The sequence below is a fragment of the Panulirus ornatus genome, chromosome 33 (genome assembly GCF_036320965.1).
Source record: "Panulirus ornatus isolate Po-2019 chromosome 33, ASM3632096v1, whole genome shotgun sequence".
NCBI lineage: Eukaryota > Metazoa > Arthropoda > Malacostraca > Decapoda > Palinuridae > Panulirus > Panulirus ornatus.
Genome location: NC_092256.1, coordinates 3,937,554 through 3,951,481, shown reverse-complemented (window position 1 = coordinate 3,951,481; position 13,928 = coordinate 3,937,554). Strand labels below are relative to the sequence as shown.

General features: G+C 40.7%; 1 protein-coding gene across 1 annotated transcript in view; it reads right to left on the bottom strand.

The window, feature by feature from the left end:
• The window catches only part of LOC139759412 (uncharacterized), a 351,115-nt gene that overhangs the window by 179,619 nt on the left and 157,568 nt on the right, over nucleotides 1–13,928 (bottom strand). The window contains exon 3 of the mRNA XM_071681497.1: nucleotides 9,134–9,258. Within this exon, the coding sequence (XP_071537598.1) occupies nucleotides 9,134–9,258 (125 nt within the window). The remainder of the gene's footprint in view (nucleotides 1–9,133; nucleotides 9,259–13,928) is intronic.

Below are 13,928 nucleotides of genomic sequence, written 5' to 3'. Positions count from 1 at the left end.
TGTACATGTGTATGGGGGGGGGGGGGGTTGGGCCATTTCTTTCGTCTGTTTCCTTGCGCTACCTCGCAAACGCGGGAGACAGCGACAAAGTATAAAAAAAAAAAAAAAAAAAAATATATATATATATATATATATATCGAGGATGTAAGGCATGTGTACGTGTAGGAAGAGAGGAAAGTGATTGGTTCTCAGTGAATGTAGGTTTGCGGCAGGGGTGTGTGATGTCTCCATGGTTGTTTGATTTGTTTATGGATGGGGTTGTTAGGGAGGTGAATGCAAGAGTTTTGGAAAGAGGGGCAAGTATGAAGTCTGTTGGGGATGAGAGAGCTTGGGAAGTGAGTCAGTTGTTGTTCGCTGATGATACAGCGCTGGTGGCTGATTCATGTGAGACTCTGCAGAAGCTGGTGACTGAGTTTGGTAAAGTGTGTGAAAGAAGAAAATTAAGAGTAAATGTGAATAAGAGCAAGATTATTAGGTACAGTAGGGTTGAGGGTCAAGTCAATTGGGAGGTAACTTTGAATGGAGCAAAACTGGAGGAAGTAAAGTGTCTTAGATATCTGGGAGTGGATCTGGCAGCGGATGGAACCATGGAAGCGGAAGTGGATCATAGGGTGGGGGAGGGGGCGAATATATATATATATATATATATATATATATATATATATATATATATATATATATATATATATATATATATATATATATATATATATATATATATATATATATATATATATATATATTATCCCTGGGGATAGGGGAGAAAGAATACTTCCCACGTATTCCCTGCGTGTCGTAGAAGGCGACTAAAAGGGGAGGGAGCGGGTGGCTGGAAATCCTCCCCTCTCATTTTTTATTTAATTTTCCAAAAGAAGGAACAGAGAAGGGGGCCAGGTGAGGATTTTCCCTCTAAGGCCCAGTCCTCTGTTCTTAACGCTACCTCGCAAACGCGGGAAATGGCGAATAGTATGAAATATATATATATATATATATATATATATATATATATATGGCCAGAGAGCGTTATTGGATTACGTGTTAATTGACAGGCGTGCGAAAGAGAGACTTTTGGATGTTAATGTGCTGAGAGGTGCAACTGGAGGGATGTCTGATCATTATCTTGTGGAGGCTAAGGTGAAGATTAGTATGGGTTTTCAGAAAAGAGGAGTGAATGTTGGGGTGAAGAAGGTGGTGAGAGTAAGTAAGCTTGGGAAGGAGACCTGTGTGGGGAAGTACCAGGAGAGACTGTGTACAGAATGGAAAAAGGTGAGAACAATGGAAGTAAGGGGAGTGGGGGAGGAATGGGATGTATTTAGGGAATCAGTGATGGATTGCGCAAAAGATGCTTGTGGCATGAGAAGAGTGGGAGGTGGGCTGTTTAGAAAGGGTAGTGAGTGGTGGGATGAAGAAGTAAGAGTATTAGTGAAAGAGAAGAGAGAGGCATTTGGACGATTTTTGCAGGGAAAAAATGCAATTGAGTGGGAGAAGTATAAAAGAAAGAGACAGGATGTCAAGAGAAAGGTGCAAGAGGTGAAAAAAAGGGCAAATGAGAGTTGGGGTGAGAGACTATCAGTAAATTTTAGGGAGAATAAAAAGATGTTCTGGAAGGAGGTAAATAGGGTGCGTAAGACAAGGGAGCAAATGGGAACTTCAGTGAAGGGCGTAAATGGGGAGGTGATAACAAGTAGTGGTGATGTGAGAAGGAGATGGAATGAGTATTTTGAAGGTTTGTTGAATGTGTCTGATGACAGAGTGGCAGATATAGGGTGTTTTGGTCGAGGTGGTGTGCAAAGTGAGAGGGTTAGGGAAAATGATTTGGTAAACAGAGAAGAGGTAGTAAAAGCTTTGCGGAAGATGAAAGCCGGCAAGGCAGCAGGTTTGGATGGTATTGCAGTGGAATTTATAAAAAAAGGGGGTGACTGTATTGTTGACTGGTTGGTAAGGTTATTTAATGTATGTATGACTCATGGTGAGGTGCCTGAGGATTGGCGGAATGTGTGCATAGTGCCATTGTACAAAGGCAAAGGGGATAAGAGTGAGTGCTCAAATTACAGAGGTATAAGTTTGTTGAGTATTCCTGGTAAATTATATGGGAGGGTATTGATTGAGAGGGTGAAGGCATGTACAGAGCATCAGATTGGGGAAGAGCAGTGCGGTTTCAGAAGTGGTAGAGGATGTGTGGATCAGGTGTTTGCTTTGAAGAATGTATGTGAGAAATACTTAGAAAAGCAAATGGATTTGTATGTAGCATTTATGGATCTGGAGAAGGCATATGATAGAGTTGATAGAGATGCTCTGTGGAAGGTATTAAGAATATATGGTGTGGGAGGCAAGTTGTTAGAAGCAGTGAAAAGTTTTTATCGAGGATGTAAGGCATGTGTACGTGTAGGAAGAGAGGAAAGTGATTGGTTCTCAGTGAATGTAGGTTTGCGGCAGGGGTGTGTGATGTCTCCATGGTTGTTTAATTTGTTTATGGATGGGGTTGTTAGGGAGGTAAATGCAAGAGTTTTGGAAAGAGGGGCAAGTATGAAGTCTGTTGGGGATGAGAGAGCTTGGGAAGTGAGTCAGTTGTTGTTCGCTGATGATACAGCGCTGGTGGCTGATTCATGTGAGAAACTGCAGAAGCTGGTGACTGAGTTTGGTAAAGTGTGTGGAAGAAGAAAGTTAAGAGTAAATGTGAATAAGAGCAAGGTTATTAGGTACAGTAGGGTTGAGGGTCAAGTCAATTGGGAGGTGAGTTTGAATGGAGAAAAACTGGAGGAAGTGAAGTGTTTTAGATATCTGGGAGTGGATCTGTCAGCGGATGGAACCATGGAAGCGGAAGTGGATCATAGGGTGGGGGAGGGGGCGAAAATTTTGGGAGCCTTGAAAAATGTGTGGAAGTCGAGAACATTATCTCTGAAAGCAAAAATGGGTATGTTTGAAGGAATAGTGGTTCCAACAATGTTGTATGGTTGCGAGGCGTGGGCTATGGATAGAGTTGTGCGCAGGAGGATGGATGTGCTGGAAATGAGATGTTTGAGGACAATGTGTGGTGTGAGGTGGTTTGATCGAGTAAGTAACGTAAGGGTAAGAGAGATGTGTGGAAATAAAAAGAGCGTGGTTGAGAGAGCAGAAGAGGGTGTTTTGAAATGGTTTGGGCACATGGAGAGAATGAGTGAGGAAAGATTGACCAAGAGGATATATGTGTCGGAGGTGGAGGGAACGAGGAGAAGAGGGAGACCAAATTGGAGGTGGAAAGATGGAGTGAAAAAGATTTTGTGTGATCGGGGCCTGAACATGCAGGAGGGTGAAAGGAGGGCAAGGAATAGAGTGAATTGGAGCGATGTGGTATACAGGGGTTGACGTGCTGTCAGTGGATTGAATCAAGGCATGTGAAGCGTCTGGGGTAAACCATGGAAAGCTGTGTAGGTATGTATATTTGCGTGTGTGGACGTGTGTATGTACATGTGTATGGGGGGGGGGGGGTTGGGCCATTTCTTTCGTCTGTTTCCTTGCGCTACCTCGCAAACGCGGGAGACAGCGACAAAGTATAAAAAAAAAAAAAAAAAAAAAAAAAATATATATATATATATATATATATATATATATATATATATATATATTATATTTTTTTTTTATTATTCTTTGTCGCTGTCTCCCGCGTTTGCGAGGTAGCGCAAGGAAACAGACGAAAGAAATGGCCCAACCCCGCCCCATACACATGTATATGCATACGTCCACACACGCAAATATACGTACCTACACAGCTTTCCATGGTTTACCCCAGACGCTTCACATGCCTTGATTGAATCCACTGACAGCACGTCAACCCCGGTATACCACATCGATCCAATTCACTCTATTCCTTGCCCTCCTTTCACCCTCCTGCATGTTCAGGCCCCGATCACACAAAATCTTTTTCACTCCATCTTTCCACCTCCAATTTGGTCTCCCTCTTCTCCTCGTTCCCTCCACCTCCGACACATATATCCTCTTGGTCAATCTTTCCTCACTCATTCTCTCCATGTGCCCAAACCACTTCAAAACACCCTCTTCTGCTCTCTCAACCACGCTCTTTTTATTTCCACACATCTCTCTTACTCTTACGTTACTCACTCGATCAAACCACCTCACACCACACATTGTCCTCAAACATCTCATTTCCAGCACATCCATCCTCCTACGCACAACTCTATCCATAGCCTACGCCTCGCAACCATACAACATTGTTGGAACCACTATTCCTTCAAACATACCCATTTTTGCTTTCCGAGATAATGTTCTCGACTTCCACACATTCTTCAAGGCCCCCAGAATTTTCGCCCCCTCCCCCACCCTATGATCCACTTCCGCTTCCATGGTTCCATCCGCTGCCAGATCCACTCCCAGATATCTAAAACACTTCACTTCCTCCAGTTTTTCTCCATTCAAACTCACCTCCCAATTGACTTGACCCTCAACCCTACTGTACCTAATAACCTTGCTCTTATTCACATTTACTCTTAACTTTCTTCTTCCACACACTTTACCAAACTCAGTCACCAGCTTCTGCAGTTTCTCACATGAATCAGCCACCAGCGCTGTATCATCAGCGAACAACAACTGACTCACTTCCCAAGCTCTCTCATCCCCAACAGACTTCATACTTGCCCCTCTTTCCAAAACTCTTGCATTTACCTCCCTAACAACCCCATCCATAAACAAATTAAACAACCATGGAGACATCACACACCCCTGCCGCAAACCTACATTCACTGAGAACCAATCACTTTCCTCTCTTCCTACACGTACACATGCCTTACATCCTCGATAAAAACTTTTCACTGCTTCTAACAACTTTCCTCCCACACCATATATTCTTAATACCTTCCACAGAGCATCTCTATCAACTCTATCATATGCCTTCTCCAGATCCATAAATGCTACATACAAATCCATTTGCTTTTCTAAGTATTTCTCACATACATTCTTCAAAGCAAACACCTGATCCACACATCCTCTACCACTTCTGAAACCACACTGCTCTTCCCCAATCTGATGCTCTGTACATGCCTTCACCCTCTCAATCAATACCCTCCCATATAATTTACCAGGAATACTCAACAAACTTATACCTCTGTAATATATATATATATATATATATATATATATATATATATATATATATATATATATATATATATATATATATATATATATATCATACGTTTGAGAAATCCCGATTAACTGAGGAAGTGCTGGGAACAGATGAAGAAATAGTCTCATTTGCTCACATACACTCCCTAGCTGTCATGTATAATAAACCGAAATCACAGATCTTACACAAAACCAGGTCGTGCAGACCTTTCAGTGGTTTCCCTTAACCACTTCAACCGCCCTGGTTCAACCTACTAAGAGAATGTCATCCCCTATGTAGCACGTCACTCCAATTCTCTTTATCCCTTGCATGCCTCACACCCTCCTGTATGTTCAGAACTTGAAACTTCAAAGGATCTTTCACTGCATCCTTCCATCTCATCCTTGGTTTTCCCTCTTCCTTGTTCTACGCACTTCTGACATGTGTACGCTCTTAGTCATCCTCTCCCCACTCATCCTCTCTATATATCCAAACCACTGCAGTAAACTTTCTTCAACTCTTTTATACATCCTCCTCTTACTACCATATCTCTATTTTACTCTATCCTTATCTATTCAGTTAACAACCCTCACACCATACCTCGACCGTAAACATTTCATTACCAACGCATCTGCAATCTTCTTTACATTATTGTCTAGAGGTCCACGCCTCGCATCCATATAGCACCAGTGAGACCATAATTCGCTAGAAAAAGTGACCTCTTTTTCCACACATTCTTCTTTGTGCTGACGACATTTGCCTCTTCATCCACCCTATGGCTCACTTCAGTTCCCATGGTTCTGTCTGCTGTCATATCTACTCCTAGAAATCTAAAACACTCTTCTTCCTCCAAGTTCTCTTCATTCAAACTCTAATTCCAAATAAAATGTTTTTCTTCACTGCTAACCCAAATATCCTTGCTTTTATTCACATCTACTCTGAATTTTCTCCTTTTACACACTCTCTCAAACTCAGACATCAACTTCTGCAGTTTCTTATTCGTATATCCCACCAGCGTAGTATCATCAGCAAACAACTGACTCAATTCCCAGCTCCACCCCACCTCCAACAGACTCCAAGACCTTTGCATTAACCTCCTTCACCACCTAACCCATTAACAAATTAAACAGTCAAGGTGACATCACACATCCTTGCCGCAGACCCAACATCACATGGAGCCAACCCCCCTCCTCTGTTCCTGATCACACACACCCTTTACTCTCTTAATAAAAACTATTCACTACTTTTAGCAGGTTCCCTTGCAACACCTTCAACATAGTGTCTTCATTAGCCCAGTCATACACATTCTCCATATCCATAAATGTCACATACAAGTCTTTCTGTTTCTCCAAGTACTTTTCGCACACATTCTTTACAGAAACCAACACATCCTCTCCCACTCCTGAAGTCACAGTGTCTCCCACAACCTGAAACTGTGCATATCACCACCCTGTCAATCACCACTTTCCTCCACAACTTACATTTCAGCATTCAGCTTTGTCCCCCTTGCCATTATACAGTGGCACTGTATAGGCATTCTACCAATCCTCCAGCACGTAATCAAAAGCCATACATATGATGAAAAACCTAACCAATCAATGAAAAATACACAACAATCCTTTGCTCAAGAAATTCAATTGCAATCACATCCACTCGAACAACTTTGCCGCACTTCATCTTATGCAAGACTTTCACCACCTCTTCTATTTTCACCAACCACTTCCCACGACTTCTTACTTCATATACCTCTTATAAGTCCAAAACATCCTATATATGCCACCCTATCATCGAACACGATTAACAACACTTCAGAAGACGCACTCAATCTCCTCTACACCTCATTTCCACATATTACCACTTCCCCATTTGCACCCTTCATCGATGTTCTCATTTCTTCTCTTATTTTTCTAACTCTACTACACTCCTTCCAAAACATTTTCTAATTCTCCCAGAAGTTTGCTGATATTAGCTTATCCCTATTCTCATTTGCACCTTCCTCTTGACCTCTTGCCACTTTCTCTTGTATGTACATCTACCAATCACTTGCACTCATGCCTTGCAAAAAATCTATTGAAATATTCTCTTAACAATTCTTATGCACTGTCCACCCTATTTAATCCAAAGGATTCATCTACTCCAGCTAAGCAAATGCCTATTTGCTTCATTACATTCTTACCACATGCCCATTATTAACTTAACTTCCTCATCTCATTACTCACCACACTTTTTCTCCTGAGCAACATCTATCTTCATGTCACATACTTCTCTCGCAAATGTAAGCTGTGCTTCCCTAAACGCCTCTCATTCCTCACCCATTTCTTTAACTTCATTTACTCTCAACTTTTGTCATTCTACATTCAACCTCTCCCAGTATCTCTTCTCGTAACTCTCTTTTCCAAGCTCATATACTTTCATAATCCTTTTTCCATCCACATCATTTCCTTTTTTCTTAAAGCCTCTACAAACCTTCTCCCTCTCCTCCACCAACTGATGATCTAACATCCCACCAGCTAGCCTCTCTAGGTACATTCACATCCAAGAGTGCCTGCTTTGCATGCCAATCAGTTGGTACATAATCCAATAATACCCTCTAATAATCTTTCCTATTTACCTATGTATACTTATTTCTGTCCCTCTTTTCAACCAGGTATTCCCTATCACCAGATCTTTTTCAGCATGCAGCAACATAAACTGTCCATCATTTCTGTTCACAACTTCGAGCACTCCTTGGTCCCTAATTACAACATATCCTCGCCTGAAACAGTACCCACCCTCACATCCCTAATGCTCGATCATTTGAACCAGAACTGCTGCCATACCTACTCGGCTCCCCCAGAACACTCACCTTTTTCCCTTTATCCTCTCATTTTCAGACGCGTAAACACTAAAGAAAGATGGTGCCTGTGTTGTTGACTGGTTACTTAGGAATTTTAATGTATATACTGATCATGGTTAGGTGCCTGAGGATTGGTGGTATGTATGTATAGTACCACTGTACAAAGAAGGCAAGGGAAGGTAGTGACGTGCACAGAGCATCAAACTGGGGAGGAACAATGTGGTTTTAGGAGTGGTAGAAACCACACTTTTCTTCCCCCAGTCTAATAACCTGTGCATGCCACCACCCTCTTAACCAATGCTTTTCCATACTACTGATCAGATACACTCAACAAACTTGTATCTCTTTATTCAAACACTCACCTTTGTTCTCTTTGCATTTATGCAATGGCACCATACATGAATTCTGACTATCCTGCGGCAACTCATCATATCCATACATACATTTAAAATCCTAATACGCCAATCAACCATATAGTTACCCCTTTCTTAAGAAATTCACCTGCAATACTATCTACTCCAATTGCTTTGCCGCATTTCAACCTACACAAGGCTTTCAACCCATCTTTTCTTTTTGCCAAACAAGTTGCCATGACTCTATATTCGCATACCTCCGGGACCCAAACACCCTGCATCTGCTACCTCATTATCAAAAACATTTAAGTCCTTCAAAGTACTCACTCCATCTCCTCTTCAACTTGTCTCAGCCTGCTACCATTACCTTACTTACCCTCTTCAATTATGCTCCCATTTGTTCTCTTGTTTTTTTCACACAATAAGCATTCTTCCAAAATACATTCATATTTTCTGTGAATTCTGCTAATACTCGCTCATACCAAATCTTGCTTTTTCTGTTCCATCTCTTGCACTTTCCACTTCACTCCCACTTTCTCTTGTACATCTCCCAATCATACACACTTCTTCCCTGTTGGTGACACCCACAAACCTCTCTCTTTTTTCTTTCACTATAACTCAACTTTGTCATCCCACCACTCACTGCCTTTCTCATCTGCCCACCTCCCACACGACACACTTCTCTCACATAAGCCAGTACTGCTGGCTTAATACCCCCATTAAAAAGAAAAATGTACACTATCAAAGAACTCCATCACTAATACAATGTATGGTAACCTTTGTTTAGCAAGGATAATGGTAAGTACAAAACTTAGTCTTTCAATATGCCCTTAACAATATGCTTACCTGGTCAGCAATGATGTTGATGAATTTGGCCACACCCATGCCAATCTTTCCAATATCAATAAAACCTTGAAGGGCTATATCCAAGTCACCAATGAGGGGAGTCAGCAGGTCCAGCACAGCCTTTTCTGTCAAATCAGGAAAGCAGAAAACCATTGATATCTATTTCATCAGAAACACCATCATGTTAATACCAATACAGCCTACCATATACAATAAACCAAGAAAACGTTTGATATTCTGATCATATAGCATATATTTCATTGTAAATATGATGCAACGATAATTAATATAGCTCACACAGTATCTACAAACGCCATTTTTGTCAAAGTAAATATGTTATACATGTGCAGTTCTGTGTTGTATTTCAATTAAAACTTGCCATTGCCTTAAATCTAACCAATGCTGAATGCATGTATATAAATGTAACCTAATTTTACGGTACAATATATAACTAGCAGATACAACGTCTTTGTAATCTCTCAATATATCCCTTTACAGAGGTAACCAAATCTCATGTTATCAAGTGTAACCGAGTTTTGCCTCTTAGTTTGAACATGCAATCATCTCTGTGTTGCACCGAACTTTTTAACATTCTGGAAATAAGGGAGTGTTAGAGTTGTAGTTTTCAGTGGCATTGCTCTGCTGTTACAGTATCCATCTTTGTGATTTGAGTGTGCTAAACCCTAAGGAAGTGGAGAGAGTAAACTGGCTGAAAATGTTCAAGAATATAATGAATAGGTTCTCAGAATTTCATTCCTTCAAGGAATTTCAAAGAACTTGCTCAAAAATTCTATCATTCATATAAGTACTAGAATTCCATTCTCGTTTTACTTCATCTTTTTAACTTTTGATAGAGAAATAACTCGATCATATTTTTTCATACTTGTGCATCATTTCCCGTGTTAGCGAGGTAGCGTCATGAACACCTCGCTAACACGGGTAGCGTCATGAACAGACAGAGAAGACCTCATTCACTCATATCCGTTCTCTAGCTGTCATGCGTAATGCACCAAAACCACATCTCCCTATCCATAACCATACCCAACAAACCTTTCCGTGGTTTCCTCAGACTGCTTTAAATGCCCTCATTCAGTCCAATAACAGCACATTCCCCACTGTTTACCACATCAGTCCAATTCACTCTATAACATATGTGCCTCTCATCCTCCTATATGTTTGGGGCCCATCGTTCAAAGCATTTTTCATCCCATGATAAATCATATCTTCCTGCAATTATTCTAACCTTTTAGTCCCTATACAAAGGAAAATTAATTCATATACATGTGTATCTAACAAAGAAATTCACATCCATTTATATTCAACTGTGACAGTGAAATACATTAGTGACAAATGAAAAAAAATTTGCCAGTTTACCACCATCCCAAAATAATTACGTAAATACATGGACACAAAACTTTCTCTACATGTAAAGGGATATTAATCTGTTCTATTAAACAAAACCCTTTTGATAATTTCTATCAACTGTTTTATGTTATGAATATTTTTTCACCCTGGGAGTGGACTTGGAAGCAAATGGAACCATGGAAGTGGAAGTGAATCATAGGGTGGGGAGGGGGCAAAGGTTATTGAGGCACTGAAAAATGTTTGGAAAGAGAGAACGTTATCTCAGAGAGTAAAAAGGGGTATGTTTGAAGGAATAGTAGTTTTAACAATATTCTATGGCTGCGAGGAATGGGAAATAGATAGGGTTGTGCAGAGGAGGATGAATATATTGGAAATAATATGTTTGATGAAAATGTGTGGAGTGAGGTGCTTTGATCGAGTAAGTAATGAAAGGGTAAGAGAGATACATGGTAATAAAAAGAGTGTATTGAGAGAAAAAGAAAGGTGTGTTGAAATGGTTTGGACATATGGAGAGAATGACTGAGGAAAGAGGATATATGTGTCAGAGTTGGAGGAAACAAGAAGCAGTAGACCAATTTGGATGTGAAAGGTTGGAGTGAAAAAGATTTTGAGCATTCGGTGCCTAAACACGCAGGTGTAAACAAAGCAGAGTTAACTGGAACGATGTGTTATAGTAGGGTCGACGTGCTGTCAATGGACTAAACCAGGATACGTGAAACATTCCAGGAGACCAGAGAAAAGTTTGTGGGGCCTGGATGTAGACAACGAGCTATGGTTTCGGTATATTACACATGACAGCTGGAGACTGAGTGTGAGCGGATGTGACCTTTTTTCGTCTCCTTCCTGGCGCTACCTCGTTGAGGCAGGGTGTGGCGATGTTGTTTCCTATAGAACGGGGAGACTCCAGGAATGGATTGAAGGCAAGCAAGTATGAATATGTACATGTGTATATATGTATATATTTGTGAATGTGTATGTATATTTATGTACACGAGTATATACTGATATGCATATGTATGTGTATGTATATGTAAGTGTATAGCCGTCTATGTATATGTAGATGGATCGTTTTCCGTCTGTTTCCTTGCGCCACCTCGCTGACGAGGAAAACTGCGATCAAGTGTAATATATATATATATATATATATATATATATATATATATATATATATATATATATATATATATATATATATATATATATATATATATATAATACATATATATATATATATATATATATATATATATATATATATATATATATATATATATATTTTTTTTTTTTTTTTTTTATACTTTGTCGCTGTCTCCCGCGTTTGCGAGGTAGCGCAAGGAAACAGACGAAAGAAATGGCCCCACCCCCCCCCCCCCCCATACACATGTATATACATACATCCACACACGCAAATATACATACCTACACAGCTTTCCATGGTTTACCCCAGACGCTTCACATGCCTTGATTCAATCCACGGACAGCACGTCAACCCCGGTATACCACATCGCTCCAATTCACTCTATTCCTTGCCCTCCTTTCACCCTCCTGCATGTTCAGGCCCCGATCACACAAAATCTTTTTCACTCCATCTTTCCACCTCCAATTTGGTCTCCCTCTTCTCCTCGTTCCCTCCACCTCCGACACATATATCCTCTTGGTCAATCTTTCCTCACTCATTCTCTCCATGTGCCCAAACCACTTCAAAACACCCTCTTCTGCTCTCTCAACCACGCTCTTTTTATTTCCACACATCTCTCTTACCCTTACGTTACTCACTCGATCAAACCACCTCACACCACACATTGTCCTCAAACATCTCATTTCCAGCACATCCATCCTCCTGCGCACAACTCTATCGATAGCCCACGCCTCGCAACCATACAACATTGTTGGAACCACTATTCCTTCAAACATACCCATTTTTGCTTTCCGAGATAATGTTCTCGACTTCCACACATTCTTCAAGGCCCCCAGAATTTTCGCCCCCTCCCCCACCCTATGATCCACTTCCGCTTCCAATATAGCAGTCAGTGATTGGACAATCACATGTTTACCAAATGGCGTCCTAGCTTTGTCTCTTCGATGTATATCAACTGACTGCTATATTTCTCTCTTGTCTCTCCCCTGATGATGTGATTATTACACGAAAGTGCACTTGGGAACTTTTCATGTTTCATTCTCCCCGTGGACTCATAGGAATATATATATCTATATCTATATCTATATATATATATATATATATATATATATATATATATATATATATATATATATATATATATATATACACAAATGGATTTGTATGTACCATTTATGGATCTGAAGAAGGCATATGATAGAGTTGATAGAGATGCTCTGTGGAAGGTATTAAGAATATATGCTGTGGGAGGCAAGTTGTTAGAAGCAGTGAAAAGTTTTTATCGAGGATGTAAGGCATGTGTACGTGTAGGAAGAGAGGAAAGTGATTGGTTCTCAGTGAATGTAGGTTTGCGGTAGGGGTGTGTGATGTCTCCATGGTTGTTTAATTTGTTTATGGATGGGGTTATTACGGAGGTGATTGCAAGAGTTTTGGAAAGAGGGGCCAGTATGCAGTCTGTTGTGGATGAGAAAGTTTGGGAAGTGAGTCAGTTGTTGTTCGCTGATGATACAGCGCTGGTGGCTGATTCATGTGAGAAACTGCAGAAGCTGGTGACTGAGTTTGATAAAGTGTGTGAAAGAAAAAAGCTGAGAGTAAATGTGCATAAGAGCAAGTTTATTGGGTACAGTAGGGTTGAGGGTCAAGTCAATTGGGAGGTATGTTTGAATGGAGAAAAACTGGAGGAAGTGAAATGTTTTAGATATCTGGGAGTGGATTTGGCTACGAATGGAACCATGGAAGTGGAAGTGTATCATAGGGTGAGGGAGGGGGAGAAAGTTCTGGGAGTCTTGAAGAATGTGTGGAGGTCGAGAACATTATTTCGGAAAGCAAAAATAGGTATGTTTGAAGGAATAGTGGTTCCAACAATGTTATATGGTTGCCAGGCGTAGGCTATGGATAGAGTTGTACGGAGGAGGGTGGATGTGCTAGAAATGAGATGTTTGAGGACAATAGCTGGTGTGAGGTGGTTTGATCGAGTAAGTAATGTAAGGGTAAGAGAGATGTGTGGTAATAAAAAGAGTGTGGTTGAGAGAGCAGAAGAGGGTGTTTTGAAATGGTTTGGTCAAACGCAGAGAATGAGTGAGGACAGATTCACCAAGAGGATATATGTGTCAGAGGTGGAGGGAATGAGGAGAAGTGGGAGACCAAATTGGAGGAGGAAATATGGAGTGAAAAAGATTTTGAGTGATCGGGGCCTCAACATGTACTATGGTGAAAAGCGTGCAAGGAATAGAGTGAATTGGAAGGATGTGGTATACCGGGATCGACGTGCTGTCAATGGATTGAACCAGG